Raw genomic sequence first — 15561 nt, 5'->3', positions numbered from 1 at the left:
TCAAACACCATGCTAGAAATACCAATGAGTATGATCCGACCTTGCGCCAAAGTAACATGGGTAATTGCAAACATCAATGCCGTGACGCCAAAAACTCTCCGCCAAAAACATGGAAAGGGGAATCGAACGATGATAAATGGAAATAGAAGCGAACGTCAAGAGCCATGTGAAGGGGAGATGTAAAAGAAAAAAAAAAAGGCCGATCAAGATGACCAGGGGCTTCAGTCTGGCGGACCATGTTTGTCTATAGGATTAATTGATCGGAGCGTTCCTTTCAAAGGATGCCAGAATCCTTCAGGGCATTCTGCAAGATGGTCTCTTTTACAGCGGCAAAGACCAACCGAATATTTGTTGTGTCGGTAGCTTGAGTCAAGCTTGTCACCATGTTAGCTAGTGCCCACACAAAAAAAATGAATATCAATGGACGTGGACCTACTGCGGATATAGGTTCAAATGCGCTCTGTTGACTTGATTGAACCTCCAAAGAAGGTACTTTGCGGCTCGATTCACATCATTGCCACCCGAGTAGTCGGGGAAGTAGTTGCTTAATGGTGAGCGAGGTAGTTTTTGTCTGAAAAGGTCCACTTTATTGAGGAAAAGGATGATACTCGTCCGCATAAACCACCGAGAATTGACGACCGAGTCAAAGAGTACTAGACTCTCCATCATTCGGTTCTATCGATGTCAGCATGTGGCACAACTGTTGAATCTTAGGAAAATATACCTGGTTCCCCTCTTCCAGAAGCACCTGGTCGTACTCGCTCAAGGCCACGCAGAAGATAATCGACGTTACGTTTTCGAAACAATGGATCCACTTCTTTCGCTCGCTACGCTGTCCGCCGACGTCGAACATGCTATACCATGTTAATTCTGCCGGATGTTTGAGATACAAAGACATGGGAGCCGTACTGAATGCTTAATTGTCCCATTGTGAACCGTGTTTCATAGATACCCGTCGTTTTGGTTCGTGCGCGCAGCACGTCATTGACGTTTGGAATGTAATCTGCGGATGTTATACGCTTCGCTTCGTCGAAGAAACTAAAGCTTTGCTTAGTACATGTGCCCGGTGTAAGGGTTCCAAAGGTGCTCACTAGGGGGCTGAATCCATCAAGTAGAACTCGTTCTGTCGTTCCAGTGCTGTTGACGTGCAGGGATCATTCCAAATGTATGTTATCGCATCACCCACCGTTGAATCTAACGGTATATTGGGATCAGGATCGATATTGTAATCGCTGAGAAACTCGATATGGTCGCGGACTTTCTGGCTTGTTGGTTCGAGGGAAAATTGGTGGTAAGCTCCAATAAGGGCTTTGGCGCATTCAAGAAGGTTTTTGTAAACTGTGAGACGATAAAGTGCCAGTTCTTCAACCGTATAACCGTTCTGATGAATAATCTTCATTTGCTTGACAATCGTTGATTTACCGCTCTCGCCAGAGCCTATGGAGAAAGAATCCAGTTAGCTAAAGAAGTTCGGGGACTTGCAGGGTTCCAGGACCGAGAGCGAGGATAGAAAGCGATTGCGTACCGAGCAATAGGATCTTGCATTCCCGCCGTAGGCGTCTGGAGTCCTCTTCTAGTCTCCGGTCGATTGCTTGACTTCTCTTTTTCTGCTCCGCATCTCCGGCCGACTCTGAGCTAAAACACGAACCCATTTTCAAGATGATATCGCTAACGTGGTGGGACTAGACCATTAGCTGCGCACCGAATGAACGGCTTCAGCCGGTCAGTAACGGCAAGGGCCAGTTAGCTCAAAGAGACGTTGAGTAACGAGCCAACCCCCTGCAACCCAAAAGAGGTCACTTTCCTTCAAAGCGGATTTCGACGCGATGGAGGGGCAATGAGCGACTGATCGGAATCAAAGATAGCTTTGCGATATTTGGCAACGCCCGCAGAGGGACGTAGAGCAGATGGTGGAGGGTCAGAGAGAGGGCCACGGGGAAGGATAGGGATCGGACAAAGGCCTGAGCGACGACTGCAGGCTTCCGGGCACGGAGATGACGGGCTGTGGCACGGGCGATGAAACCAAGGAGAGGTCGGAGAGGGTTTGCGAGATGAAGCCAGCTACAGCAAAGCTTTGTTTCGCCTGGACGGATCGATTGGAGTGAGGGGTGACAAGTTACAAACTGCGGAGCAAGAAGACGAGAGAGAGCGACGAGCCGACGCTAAAAAGGGTAGCAGAGGTCGATCGGGGGGATGATGTGGGAGATGGGATGGGGGCGCGGATCGCCAGTAACTTAACTAGTCAGTAGTCAGATAATGTAAGCAAGCAGCAACTGTCAACTGGAGAAGTTTGACAGCCTGGCTGAAAACCAGCCCGGAGGCTATGCAAGTAATACTAGACAATATTCAAGTTGGCTTTATTGTTGACACGTTGTGCAAGAGTCATGGGAATAATAATGGATTATTATGGTTTGACTTGAGACACTTTGAGAATAAGAATAAGAATGAGATAATCCTCCTAGTCATGACAGGTTGCTAGCTGCGGGTAGCCTAGGTAGCAGGAGTAGGTCGTGACAAGTTGACGTCGTGATTATTCTTGTCCTATAAGTCTAGGTTGTCACATCCAGCCTTCTTCTGTGATGATACAGCAGAGAGTATATCCATAGGTAATGGAAGGTTTGTGAGGGTGGATGTTGCTTTTCGTCATCTCAGCCATCTCCAGAAACGAGGTGGAGTGGAACTGAGAAGAGGGATCCTCTTTGTACGTAACTGGCCTGGAGTATAACAAGAAATGCTCTCTAACAGGTTCTTCATCTCGATCGCACCGGCAAATTGTGGGAATATTATGTGGACCGGTATAGTTAGCCGCAAATAAAGACATGAATGATCCCGTCGTCCGTCAGGATCCCAGACTCCAGATCAGATCAATCCCACCTGGACCGACCGCGGATAAGATCAGGTTGCATGGGCATAAATCACGCTCAATAGTGCAACACCCAATTTGACCCTTTTACAAGCGGCGGGTGGCCCGGTACGACTGTTAACTATCCTCCGTTACACATACCTCATGGCCTTTATTCTGGCTCCCGCTCTATGCGACCTCAGCTTTTACTAGTTGCCATATAAGTTAGGTATGCTACGCTACATCTATATAACCTAGACTCGATGCCAACCTATTTGCGTCTCGCTTCCGCTCACCATGTCCCTAGCAACAAGCAAGCCTGGCAAGAATGAACCCGGGTTCTTACCTCTCAGCTCAAGATCGCAATCTCATACACCAGTCTGTTCCTCCTTTTCTGCTTTGCATCTGATTTCTGGGATTGAGCCCAAAACACGTGATACTAATCGTCACATGACGTTGTGCAATAAGAGCTCCAGCTCCTCCCACAGCCTCTGATACTCTGCAGGATGCCCACAAGGCAAGGCCTCGAACCTGCTGCTGACAGGATGAGATACGACAACTTAAAAACCAAACGCCCCGGGTTTCCACCTTCGAAGGTTGTCCTGCTTGTCTCGCTTTTCTCGGGGCGCTTGAGGGGAAATCACTTTGCCCGGCCAAGAACCAACAAAATATTGAGGCTGGGCTCGCTCCAGGCTTTACGCCCGGAAGCCCATTCATCACTAAAGGTGGGGGCCTTGTCTCCTGAGAAGTCTGAATGGGTGTCACCTGCTTCCGTGGCATATTCTCGAGTCTGATGCCTCTCCTCTCTCCGAAGAGCGCAAGGTGTTGATTTCATAGTCCTAACCACTATCCAGAGGGACGGAAGCAGGCGTTGGCAGAGCTATCCTCTTCTCGAGATGGTCGCGCAAATCAGGGGCTCGTTGACTTTTCTACTTGGCCTAAGAGGACCCTGGATTCCTTGAAGGACCGTATGCTCTTGCAGATACCCGAGTCACCGTCACCCTGTCACTTCCGCTCCGTCGAAATAGGAAAAAGAAAGATCAAACGAATATTCTAGATTTGTGTTAGCATCACAGTGGGCTCCAGAGAAAATTACCTCGTGCCCAAGCGATGCAGATCTATCAGACCGGCGGTGGAATATCTCGAGACGGAAACTGAAGTCAAGACTAAGTCAAGTAGAACCGCAAGCAATGGAAGACCAAATGGCCAGGCTTATGACTCGTGTATCGCTTATGCTAACGACTGAAGGCTGCTCACCACGATTTTGATATGCCTCTTTTACCGGCCATGAGCTCAAGCTGTCTACAGTGAACGAACTGCAAGATCGAACCCCCACTTTGATGCGCAGGGGCTTGCATGTCTGGCTGCAATGTGGCGCGGGATACTATGAACGAACCCTCGTTGATGACAGAAGCTAGAGGCGCGATCTCTCTCCATATCTTCCTTCTCCCCAGTGCAAGGCTATTTAAGTGATTTTTAAGGTTCGCTCTCAATGCATCTAATGCTCAAAAGGCATGAAGGCGGCCTTGCACGAGCAATTCAGGTTGCTTTTGTGTTCTTGAGGGTAAGACGTATAGGAGCAGGAAACCGTCCTCAACTGAGACCATACGCCTAATACGAATTCCCGGCCGCATGGCTTCGGGCTCATAAACTAACCAAGTCCACATCGTCCGCATACCGAAAGCCTATGTAGGACCGAGGTTCCAAGTGACGCTTTTCTACACTATACTGTGCGATCTACCCAGGATGAAAATTCCTATCCTTATCGCAAGAGTAAGCATGTAGTGACACGAGGTATCCGTGGTTATCCTGCACTTTGACAATGCGCTGGCTAAATTTATGCCTAACCGTGACACAGTGCTTGACTGCCAATCAGAAGACGCAACGAAAACACTGAGCTTCACAAGGGCAAGTTTGTCAACTTGGGTGTGAAGTATTACAGAGCCTATATATAGGAACGGTTCCTCAACTTTGCAGGCGGTGACTGTGGGTTTGTGCTGTTCGAGGAGTACAAGGATTGCAGGCTGTCGGGTTCAAGGTCAAGCACTGTACAGACTCTAAACACAGTGTCGATAGAAACTGGGCCAGCTGAAACGTGTCGGAATTCTGACAGGCGATGCTTATTTTGTCAACCCCAACAGCGGTCAATACTATCCTAGCCTAGTCCGGCCCGCTTGAAGGATGTTGATGAGGGTCTCGGGCTGGACACTGCGGGATCTATGACGACATCACTGGAGACCGGCCAAATCCCCTCCTTGCCTAGCACCACTCTAGAGAAAGACCTAGAACCTATCATCTCCGATCCTCCTGCTCTTCCAAGAAACCTCTTCTGACTTTCAAAACAGCAAGATTTTATTTGTATATAGAGTTGTGTAGTATCCGGTTGTGATGGTGATGGGATCTGATTGTCTTCTGCGGGGAAAAATCGCGAGCATGTTCAAACCGAGGGGTCATGGAGGGACACTCGTACCTAAACAATGCGTAGGTAGGATTAATCAATCTATCGCAAAAGCGCCTGTTCCTCATCGGTTAGTAAGCTTTAATTGGACATTTGTAGGTCTTGGAATAATCTTCCGGCCAATGCGTGCAGGTGTTCATGGGCCAGCGCAAGAGGAGGAGGCTTTACCTAGCGTCCACGGGTGGGTGTGTGCGTGTGTGTGTGCACTGTGCAGTGTGCAGTGTTGGCCAACTCCCAAGTGCCCCAGGACGGACTGTCCCTTTCTTGATCGTCTGCGTATCTTCGTCACGCACGTCATCGGTTTTTTTTTTGTTCCCTCACATTTTCTGAGGGGCCGGAAACTTGATAGCAGCAGACTAGAATTCTTAGGTAGGAGAAGGTCCTATTTTCCAGTTCCCCACACACCATTGGGCGCGCCACCACCCTCTGGCTCCCCTCGTCATTCCATCACCTCCGATAAAACACCATCCTGCGAAGCCTTCACTCTATCTTGTTCTTCCGTCTCCCTCCCCCTCATTCTCTTCCTCCATCTCACACTCTTTCCTATCTCCAGGACCGTCAATTCCAGGGGGTCATCTCTATACACCAACCCAACAAGGTCCCTTTGCGCCCGCGACTGCTCTTCCCCGCTCACTCTCGCTCTCCATTCAAAATGGCGGAATTCGTGCGTGCCCAGATTTTTGGCACCACCTTTGAGATTACCAGCAGGTATGATTGAGCCCGATCGCGAGAAATCAACGCGATTTCAATACTAATATGCCACTTCTTGCAGATACACAGATTTGCAACCCGTGGGAATGGGTGCTTTTGGACTGGTCTGGTATGGCGCTCCCCCTCCTCCGCCGCATCGCCCAGTATAGCCCTTGATTCGCCGTCTCTTCGCCGGTTGTGAACACCCAATACTGATATATTCCGCAACGAAAAGCTCCGCGAGGGATCAATTGACCGCGCAGCCGGTTGCTGTCAAGAAAATCATGAAACCTTTCAGCACTCCAGTTCTCTCCAAAAGGACATACCGCGAACTGAAGCTGCTGAAGCATCTCCGACACGAAAATGTTGGTCAACTCCCGGCTTGTTTTCGTGCAACTCAACGCTGATAGCAAGTAGATCATTAGCTTGAGTGATATTTTTATTTCACCTCTTGAGGACATGTACGCGCACCCCTTTGATGCATGGACAACGCTTCGCAAGCTGCATTCTGACATCCCCTCTCTAGATACTTCGTCACAGAACTTCTTGGTACCGACCTTCACAGACTTCTTACTTCCAGGCCATTGGAGAAGCAGTTCATTCAGTATTTTCTATACCAGATTCTGGTGCGTATTTATAAGGCAACTCCGATCGTGTCGATCCGCTAGACTAACAACTCACAGCGGGGATTGAAATACGTCCACTCGGCAGGTGTTGTTCATCGTGATCTCAAGCCCAGCAACATCCTCATCAACGAGAACTGTGATCTGAAGATCTGCGACTTCGGCCTTGCACGCATTCAGGACCCTCAGATGACAGGATATGTATCGACTAGGTACTACCGCGCGCCGGAGATCATGCTCACATGGCAAAAATACGACGTGGAGGTGGACATCTGGAGTGCCGCATGTATCTTCGCCGAGATGCTGGAAGGAAAGCCTCTGTTCCCCGGAAAGGATCATGTCAACCAGTTCTCGATCATCACCGAACTGCTTGGGACTCCACCAGATGATGTGATCCAGACCATTTGCAGCGAGAATGTGAGACAGCTATTCACGACATCTCGATTCAAGGATACATTTGCTAACATGACTTGTCGGGAAGACTTTGCGGTTTGTCAAATCACTACCCAAGCGGGAGCGCCAACCACTTGGGCAGAAGTTCAGAAACGCCGACGCTGATGGTATGTGCCTTAATCATACCACTATGGTTCGTGCTAACACGGCATAGCCGTCGACCTTCTTGAGCGTATGCTTGTTTTCGACCCCAAGAAGCGAATCAGTGCTACCGAAGCGCTTGCACACGAATACCTAGCTCCATACCACGATCCGACCGACGAGCCGGAAGCGGAGGAGAAGTTCGATTGGTCTTTCAATGATGCCGACTTGCCCGTGGACACATGGAAGATCATGATGTGAGTCCTCCTGTTATGTTTGCGTCTGCAAGCCTCTTTGTTCTGACCCGGTCATCTTAGGTACTCTGAAATTCTGGATTTCCACAATATTGAACAGAGCGCCGAAGGTAATCCGGCCCTCGTTGAAGGTGTTGGGCTCGGGCAGCAAGGCTTCCAATAAAGCTCTCATCAATCGCGTGGATGCAGCGCAGGCAGCAGTATGAGCACGATGTTGTGGGCTTGTTTCTTTTTTTTTTCCTCTCTTATATCTGGCATGTAGACTGGGCGTGAAGCTGTGACATGTTTTATCTACGAATGTTTTTTCGTTTTTTTTTTGCACCATTTTCCCTATACTTCCCTTTTAACGTGTGAAATGTTTTTGTCCTCTTGGAAGGACTGTTTGCCCGATGGTACACAGCCATTAGCCTTGAGGATGGAAGATTGGGGGTTTTGACAGACTTGTAACACGAAAGATTTTTGTTTATGTGTCTCCGATACTGTCTACAAAATTATTCCGCACGATATATATAATATGCATTCATGACCGTGGTTACCCTTGGGCGCTGTTGGTACCGAATTTCCAATATGTACACACGAACTTTGAGCTTCGCGAAGCCGTGGCGAGGATGCTGAGACGAGATCATGCAGTCATGGGGTACCCTAGGTACCCAGCCTTATGCTGAGGAATATTGAGATAGGAGGCGGGGTGATTGTTGCATGAAACTCATCGGCGTCGATCTATCTCAACTCCGTCACCGCCCACCAAAAGGAGCCAATCTCCAACAACGGGCCTGTTTCCCTCGTCTTTCTTTTTATTTTTATTTTTCGAGTCCTGTTTGCATTGATCATTCTTGTGCTCTGCTCGTCATACTTGAGCGGACGCCCAGACGCCCACCTTGTCCGTTCGTTTGCTGGGAGGGTCTCTTCCCTCTCGCTAGGAAGCTGTCGCCCCCGGGCCCTGGTCTTGTGCTTCGTTTGACAACATGTCACACACTCGGGTCCATCAGGACCCCATTGTCATGGTCATTGACTTCCACCACGCTAGGTGAGTGCTCGCGAGCGGGAAGATTGATTTCGGCATTAGCGATGATACCTCAAGAGCGGACATTGCGACCACCACTTCCCCGACTGTCCGTCGGTGCCACTCCGAGTAGAAAGTTAGGGTGCAGCGAGCGCTTGGAAGAAAACGAAAAACCCATTTTGAGAGCGATGCTGACGCAATCTGATATTGCGCAGGGGCCCTGAAATTGAACTATGCTTTGGACCAGAGGGGAGCGACCCCGCGGCTGAGAATGACTGGTCGCTATTGCCATTCATGGCCCTCTCAGATGGAGCACATTTGTATGGCCCATATCTACTCCGGGGCTGTGCTCATATGCTGATGCACCTCATTTCTGGCAGGTCGACCGAGGAATTTTCTTACTTCACCCTTCGCCGCAAGGGCACAGACACCGAGCCCCCGACGTCACTGTTTGGGATCGCGTGCTCACGGCAGATCGACTCGAAGGCTCTCATACACAAATCGCCAGATGTAACGAGATCTACCGTACAAAAGGCCGTTGTTGTGATAACGGACAACCCGAAGGCTCTTGGACAACTCAGGGAAAAGCTGTCAATTGTCACGTCGGCATGGTTTGCGCAACGGTACGTCACACCGTCATGATCATTCTTCCTCGAACTTTGTCGTGGTGGCCGAGGAGAAGGAAATTGGGGACAAGAATATGACTGCAACCCGCAGCGGAAACTTGATACTCAAGGACTCTGGCTGATATGAAGAGGTCGGGAACAGGGACTTTTCCGACTTTGATATCTTGAAGGTTGGCGATTCCAATAATATGGCATTGCATGCTATTGCTTACGCATATGCAGAAATTCCGCGAAGGTCTAGTCATCAGTCTCGAGAAGGATGAAGCATTCAAGGACCAGACACTGGGTGGGATGAAACGGCTCCTAGAAGCGACCGGCAATCATACTAACATCATCCAGGCTTATCGCTACGAGAGATGATTCATGAGTTCAAGTACCAGACTTTGGTCTTGTTCAAAGCTTTATTACTACAACCGAAAGTAGGGACTCGTATGCCAATTTTCCGTACTCATACTCAATCGCAAACTCTATAGATGCTTTTCTTCGGCACTAGATGCGAACGGTTATGCATGATTCAGTTTTCGCTCGTGTCTCTCATCCCGGGACTTATGAACTATCTCCAAGACTGTGCCGACCCTGCTTTTGACACCTATGCTCAGACGGTCGAGAAACCGACATCCCTCAAGACAAGCGATAGAAGCTCCTGTATGACAATTATTCCACTGATCTCTATCATAAGGCACTTATACTGATTGCTCACAGTGTTGGCATATATGGGACTACCACTGCAAATCTTCGGAAAAGTATGCACGCTGTATATATACCCTTGAGAAAGCATTTGCTGATTTCGCGTCTAGGGTAGCATGTTCGGCCCGTACACACCTTTGCAGCAGCTGGATCTGCTAGCTGATGACGGAACAAAATCTTATATTGTTGGCTCCACAAACTCTCTACTTTTGCAGCAGAAAGACCGCTATAGCGACATCTTAATCAACGTAAGAACAATATCGTCTCTCAAAGCCGGTATATATGACCTGACTTTACCTTTCAGCTCGACGAAGACACGATAAATATCACATCACCTTCCCTACGAAACGCCCTGACTTTGTCTGTTGCCGACCGACGCTGGATTGACGCTATCACCCAGATTGTCAGCGACACCTGGGACGAAGCACACCCACAACAACCGAAGACCCACGGGTACATGGGGTCCGAAGAGTTTATTCGGCTTCAATTCGAAGAATATCTCCTGGCACTACTATCTTGCATGAAATATCACGAAGAACTTAATGCCTGTCTTACTGGTGAAACCAGTCACCGCGGTCGGGCGCAACTAGATTCTTACAACATCGAGGGCGATCCAGCATTGGAATTTAACCAAGAATTTCTAACTCTCTGGAAAACGACTTCCAACTACACCTTATTCCAACGTCTAACTTCTGATGCGCTTCTATTCTCCATTGCTGAGCCCCGACATCCTTCCGCTGGCGGTCTTACAATTGACGATGTCCAAAGACGAATCTCGCAACAAGTTGCAGATCTTCATCTTGACGATAGAGTACGAGAAGGCCGTGAGGCTTTGAATAGGCATATATCCACAGGACAGAAGAAGATGACGGCCGCATTCAACAGCTTCTGGTCCGACATTGAAACCATGCGTGAAGCGCAGCGCAAGCGGAACGAGGAAAGAGCGAACCAATCGCCGCGTCCTTCTTTGGATAGGTCATCCTCAATGCCAGTCTCGGCAACAGAGTCTACATCAACAGCCGCCGCCAGTAACTCTTCCTGGTTCCCCAACCGCAAAGTCCCAGTCCCTGCCGTCGACATGACACAGGCTCAAGCCTCCGTTAGTGCTGTGGGTCAGAAAGCAGGCGCTTATTTTAGCTCCTGGGGCTCCTGGGCAACGGAGAAAAGGAAAGAATGGCAGGAGAAGAAGTCTACTTCTCCATCCCCAACGGCTAGTGCTGCCGTCACGTCGCCTTCTACTCCGACACTGACCAGTATTACGGAGCTGAACGATAACACAGACAGAGGTAGACGGCAGTCAATGCAGTCTCAACGCAGCGAAGACTCCTCTACCATATCACGCAGCGGAAGCAGAAGGAAGCGATGGAGTAACATTTTTCTCAAACGCGAGAGCCTGGACTTGAGTTCAGTCAATCGTGAAGGCGACGACAATGAGACTGTTTACCCCAAGTCTCCTTTATCAAGGGAGGCCCCTGTTCTTGAGGACGAAACAACTGATACTTTAGCCAAGCACCCAGGAACTGACACTCAGAGCGGCCTTGTTGAACCAAAGACCGATATATCTGAATTTAGAACCGTGGACCTCGATGCTGTACCTCCGGCTAATGCTGTGAAACCGTCGCTTTCGGCAGTAGCCACTTCAACTGAACCTGCGGAGAATGGATTGTCTACAAAGCATGATCCAGATTCAGCTGAGAAGACTACGACGGCTGAGAAGGGGCCGGCACCATGAAACAAGATATAACGCACTGACCTACTTTCACTTCATCATACACACGGAATCGCTGTTGAATTCCATAAATTCCCAATACATACATGTCGAATGCAAATATTTTTGGTCTTAAGCAAGCATACGAGCATTCCAGCGCGCGTTTGCCTTGCCTCTGTTCTCAGCTTCTCTCAGACATGTGTCTTTGATCTATCTTCTCTTGATACCACCTCTACACTTAATATTTGGTCATTTATTATACATATCTGGATCTGGAATAGGTTGTTTTGTGATTATCGTGACGACAAGTATGATGAGTAACAAATTTAATGTTCTAAACGGTTGTTCACGAGCGATCTATATGTGATTAAAAAAGGAGATGGCAAAGAAGAAAGAAGAAATAGCCAAGCAATACAGCACTTGTTGAACTACGACCTATTTTTATCTAACTACAATACGGGCTATAGGCGTAAGCTCATTCTCTTCATCTAGATAGAACGGCACAGGTCCCGAGGTCAAACCAGAAAACCCGGTTGTTGCAGGCCAATGACAGTACAAAGATGCAAGCAAGGTGGATGGAGAAAGAGTGAGAATGTGGTAGAGAGCTCCGTATGAACGCCGAAATGGGGCCGAGAAAATGCGAGCAGGAAGGGCAAGGGTCATGAATTTGTGAACGGTAATAGGGACATCATCAAATCATGCAATGTAAGCGATTTCGTCGCCATCTAGCCGCTCGATGTAATCTTTCTCCATCAGGGCCTCGATGTTCTTCTTGATATCGGGAACTTGCGGCGGGAAGCGGGACTTGACTTGGTGGATAACTTCTTGCACGAGCTGTACGTGCTTCATCTTCTTCCTGGACTTCATGATCCGGACGATGGCGGACTGTTTAGTGTTAGTTTATAACCCAATAATGTAGATAGACAATGGAAAACACATACCTGAAGCAGGAGCTTACGATCCTCCTCGATCGTCTTGTGTGTATCGTCCGTCTCGACCTTCTGCTCGGACTTGATTTGGATGTTAAGATTGACCTTGATCTTCTTGTTCTTGAAGTTGTGGTTCAGCGTGAATTTTGCGTTCGGGCCGGGCTTGGACCCTTCAGGGCTGATGACGAGAACCTTCGCCTTCAAGAAGATACTCAAGTTCGGATCAAGGATTTCAGGTGTGAGAGAAGTAGCCTTTTGGATGTCGGGGTACGACAAGGTGTCGTTTTCATTGAAAAGAAGGAGAATGCCCATTTGGTAGGTCGAAACTTGGAAAGTGTAGGGGACCTTGGTATTCTTGATGTAGTTGGCCTTGATTTCACCCTTACACAACTGCCAGAGCCAAGTCAGCTTGCGACCATTATGCTTATCGAAGTAAAATTTCTGGAACCGCTCAGCAGTCTTGACAATCTCGGGTGGTGCAAGGAAATCGGTCGAGGGCGCGCTGAGAGGCCAGAAACCGGTTCCGAGAATCTGAAAGTGTGAGTCCACGAGTTTCTTCCGGTCATCGTCATCCAAGAAAGACTTATCCAGCCAGTCCTTGTAGCTGGCGTTGAGATCCTTCGAGATCTGAATATCCTGGAACATGCGCTGCAACTTATTGGTGTATTCGAAACCACAAGCTTCTTTGAGTTTGCTTATCATGCTGGTTTCCGCATCATCAGATACAGAGCTCACGTGGACCAGCCGCTTCGCAAGCATCTTTGAGTAGAACTTTTGGAAGACATCCTTATCTTCGATGTACTTAAAGACAGTCATGATTTGAACCAACATCTCTTCTAGCTCTGACTCTTCCGCAGCCTTTGAGCCCTTCTTCAACAGAGAGTCCGTGTATCGAGCCAGTAACTCTGGAGTCTTCGTAGATCCGGACTTGCAGATCTTGTTGCGGTTTACGAACTCGCGACAAGCGTTGTCCAGAGAGCGGACGAACTCGGATTCACCGTTGAAAGCCTCCTTGACAAGGCTGTGGTATCGGGTGTGCACAGAAAGTAGTGCATCGACGTACATCTTAGGCTCAAATGACTCGCCTTCTGCAGCCACCTTTTCGACAGCGGCCAAACCGGCTTTCCTGACGTGTGCCTCAAACTTGGTTCGGAGAGGGTCCAGCCCATCTTTGATGCGTGACAAGAGCCGGTACATACGGGCCAAATCATCTTGACGTTCGTTGTCCAGTAGTGGTTGGAACTCGTCACGGAGGAGCTCCGAGTGTGCAGTAACAAGAACATCCAGACAAGTGTCGGTAAGAGATTTTGAGATATCAGGATGCAAATAGAGTCCAACACGAGCCTTCTCTTCATCGAGCCGGACCTCAGCCTTCTTCATGTACTCAACCACGCTGTTTTCCGCCACGAACTGGCGCGACTCATCTTCGTAGTAGGTACGGGTAGCGGCGAGGAAGGGTTTCTCGAAGTATAACCGATAAATGTCGAGCGTCGACTTTGTGGGGTCGGTCTCATCGAGCCCGAGAGAAACAAAGGAGCCGACAATACTCTTAATCTGCGATTGCTCGATCGTTTCGCCGTTCCGCTGCTTTTCAACAAGATTGAGGACTGCATCCATAACCTTCTCGTCGACTCTCAAGAAGAAATCTTCCTTCCACTTTACGAGGTGTAGAGTGTATACATCGTAGACGTTCTTCTTCCCTTCATCAATTTCGCGCTTCACCCAGTGGCGATTCAAGTATCTAAACAAGTGGTTGATATATTTCGCGGCGGTTGTGAAGCGTTGCCACTCCCGGATGTAAAAGGCCAGTAACGCTTCCTCGGTATGGCTTGTTGATTCTTTGTGAACCCAGTTAAGGTGCGTCGACAGATATTCCCCAAGCTTCTTATAGAGTTCCTCTCCGAGTAGGTGCGCTAGGGCGAGTCAGCCTATCTGTGCAGAGTAGTAGGGTCTAGGGAAACAAACCACCACGCTGTGATTGTAAGGCATTAGCCTGGCCAGTGACTGCCTTGTGCGAGGTACAAAAGTTGTGAACTGCTCTGTGCTTGCAAGGTTAGTCGACGACGAGAAAGGAAGTGGTTGTCCGAGGGATAGCGCACGTGTAGAGGGCCATGTACTATAAAGATATCGCGGGTTAGTTTGGGTTTCTTTGCAGTAAAGATAGAGAAGGAAATGACACCATACATCTTTCATGTTCACTCCCTCTTCTAGTTTGACCATCACATTGTTTATGCCACTCTCAAGAAATGTCCATCTGCAGCCGCTAGTCAGTCTCGTCCACGGGTCACTGTGGAGTGAGCTTCATATATCGGAAACCTACGTGTCATCCAAGTCATCCTTGTGAGGCGCCGAAGGCATAAGAGGGGCCATTTCGCGGAAATGAAGCCCGCCGAATGGGAAAGCGCGTGGAAACACTAGGAGCACTGAAGATTAGACTTGGAGTTGAACTAAGGTTGAGAGGGGAAGGACATACGATGTGAACCGTGCGACTGAAGTCAAGAAGTGGAAGATTCCAAATCAGGTGTTTTGTGTTGAAGTGCCTTCAAAACTCGCTCTCGACGGACAGCTGGAACGCTGATGGAAGGCAAGGCAGTTGCGCTGGGAAAAGAAGGTAGAATAACGATGGTAAGAAGTGTCACTGAAGAGACTAGCTGCCGGGCTGTAACACGAAAGTCGGGGGGCTAAGAGGAGAAAAGTCGAGGAGGATTTGAGATAACGAGGACGCGAGCAGGGCGTGGCGTGGGCGATGATGGAGGAGGAGTGGATGAGTGGATGAGCAAGGCTGTGGGGGGGGGGAAATCAGACAGATCAGGCTGTGCTTCTGGCAGGCGGTCAGCCATACATACAAAACACTCTTACGAGTTATACTATACGATCTATCACACGCCAGGTGACTCAGGTTTTTAGGGTCTTTTTGTCCTCTTTTGATTCTGTAACCCTTCTCGCTGCCAGAGAGTCTTTCTTTATCATGAGCGTCGTCATGGGATCTTGCGACTTCTTAAGCGCACAGCGGCCAGGGTCCAGGCTCCCACCACCTGCTTTGTCTTGTTGCCTGAAACATGGTGGGAGCAGACGAAAATCACCCTTTTGGACTAGTCTTTTGGGGTCCGTAGGCCGCACTGTTCTTTGATGTTTGGTACTAAGTATTCCAGATGCAGGCGCTAGGGAATGATACCCTATGCTTTTATGAGGCTCTTCGCGGCGAAC

At 49.0% G+C, this 15561-nt stretch overlaps 4 protein-coding genes across 4 annotated transcripts; 2 read left to right on the top strand and 2 right to left on the bottom strand.

Annotated features, from left to right (window-relative positions):
* Positions 1-166: 166 nt before the first annotated feature.
* gpaB (guanine nucleotide-binding protein subunit alpha gpaB) lies at positions 167-1987 on the bottom strand. The gene is made up of 6 exons (XM_073720834.1): positions 1526-1987; positions 1092-1437; positions 910-1038; positions 725-854; positions 437-675; positions 167-374 (listed from the first exon to the last, which is right to left on the bottom strand). Exons 1-6 carry the CDS (start codon positions 1650-1652, stop codon positions 275-277), a joined length of 1071 nt encoding a protein of 356 aa, XP_073570682.1. The 5' UTR covers positions 1653-1987; the 3' UTR covers positions 167-274.
* A 3631-nt stretch (positions 1988-5618) lies between these two features.
* sakA (mitogen-activated protein kinase HOG1) lies at positions 5619-7936 on the top strand. The gene is made up of 9 exons (XM_073711481.1): positions 5619-6008; positions 6073-6120; positions 6226-6355; positions 6408-6451; positions 6517-6616; positions 6674-7030; positions 7095-7173; positions 7221-7404; positions 7465-7936. The coding sequence occupies exons 1-9, from the start codon at positions 5953-5955 to the stop codon at positions 7562-7564; spliced, it is 1098 nt and encodes a 365-aa protein (XP_073570681.1). The 5' UTR covers positions 5619-5952; the 3' UTR covers positions 7565-7936.
* Positions 7937-8042: 106 nt separating this feature from the next.
* Positions 8043-11658, top strand: BJY04DRAFT_67192 (putative Avl9 protein). Its single transcript, XM_073720833.1, has 10 exons — positions 8043-8428; positions 8620-8724; positions 8785-9027; positions 9173-9200; positions 9253-9316; positions 9370-9449; positions 9504-9675; positions 9733-9773; positions 9828-9965; positions 10022-11658. Exons 1-10 carry the CDS (start codon positions 8367-8369, stop codon positions 11447-11449), a joined length of 2361 nt encoding a protein of 786 aa, XP_073570680.1. The 5' UTR covers positions 8043-8366; the 3' UTR covers positions 11450-11658.
* Positions 11659-12121: 463 nt separating this feature from the next.
* culA (cullin culA) lies at positions 12122-14724 on the bottom strand (the record flags this gene model as incomplete). Its single annotated transcript, XM_073716376.1, has 6 exons — positions 12122-12310; positions 12367-14267; positions 14320-14393; positions 14454-14470; positions 14539-14608; positions 14675-14724. The coding sequence occupies 6 exons, from the start codon at positions 14722-14724 to the stop codon at positions 12122-12124; spliced, it is 2301 nt and encodes a 766-aa protein (XP_073570679.1).
* Between the last annotated feature and the right edge of the window lie 837 nt (positions 14725-15561).

Source organism: Aspergillus karnatakaensis (assembly GCF_047715665.1).
Source record: "Aspergillus karnatakaensis strain CBS 102800 unplaced genomic scaffold BJY04scaffold_27, whole genome shotgun sequence".
NCBI lineage: Eukaryota > Fungi > Ascomycota > Eurotiomycetes > Eurotiales > Aspergillaceae > Aspergillus > Aspergillus karnatakaensis.
This window is presented reverse-complemented; position numbering and strand designations above follow the sequence as displayed.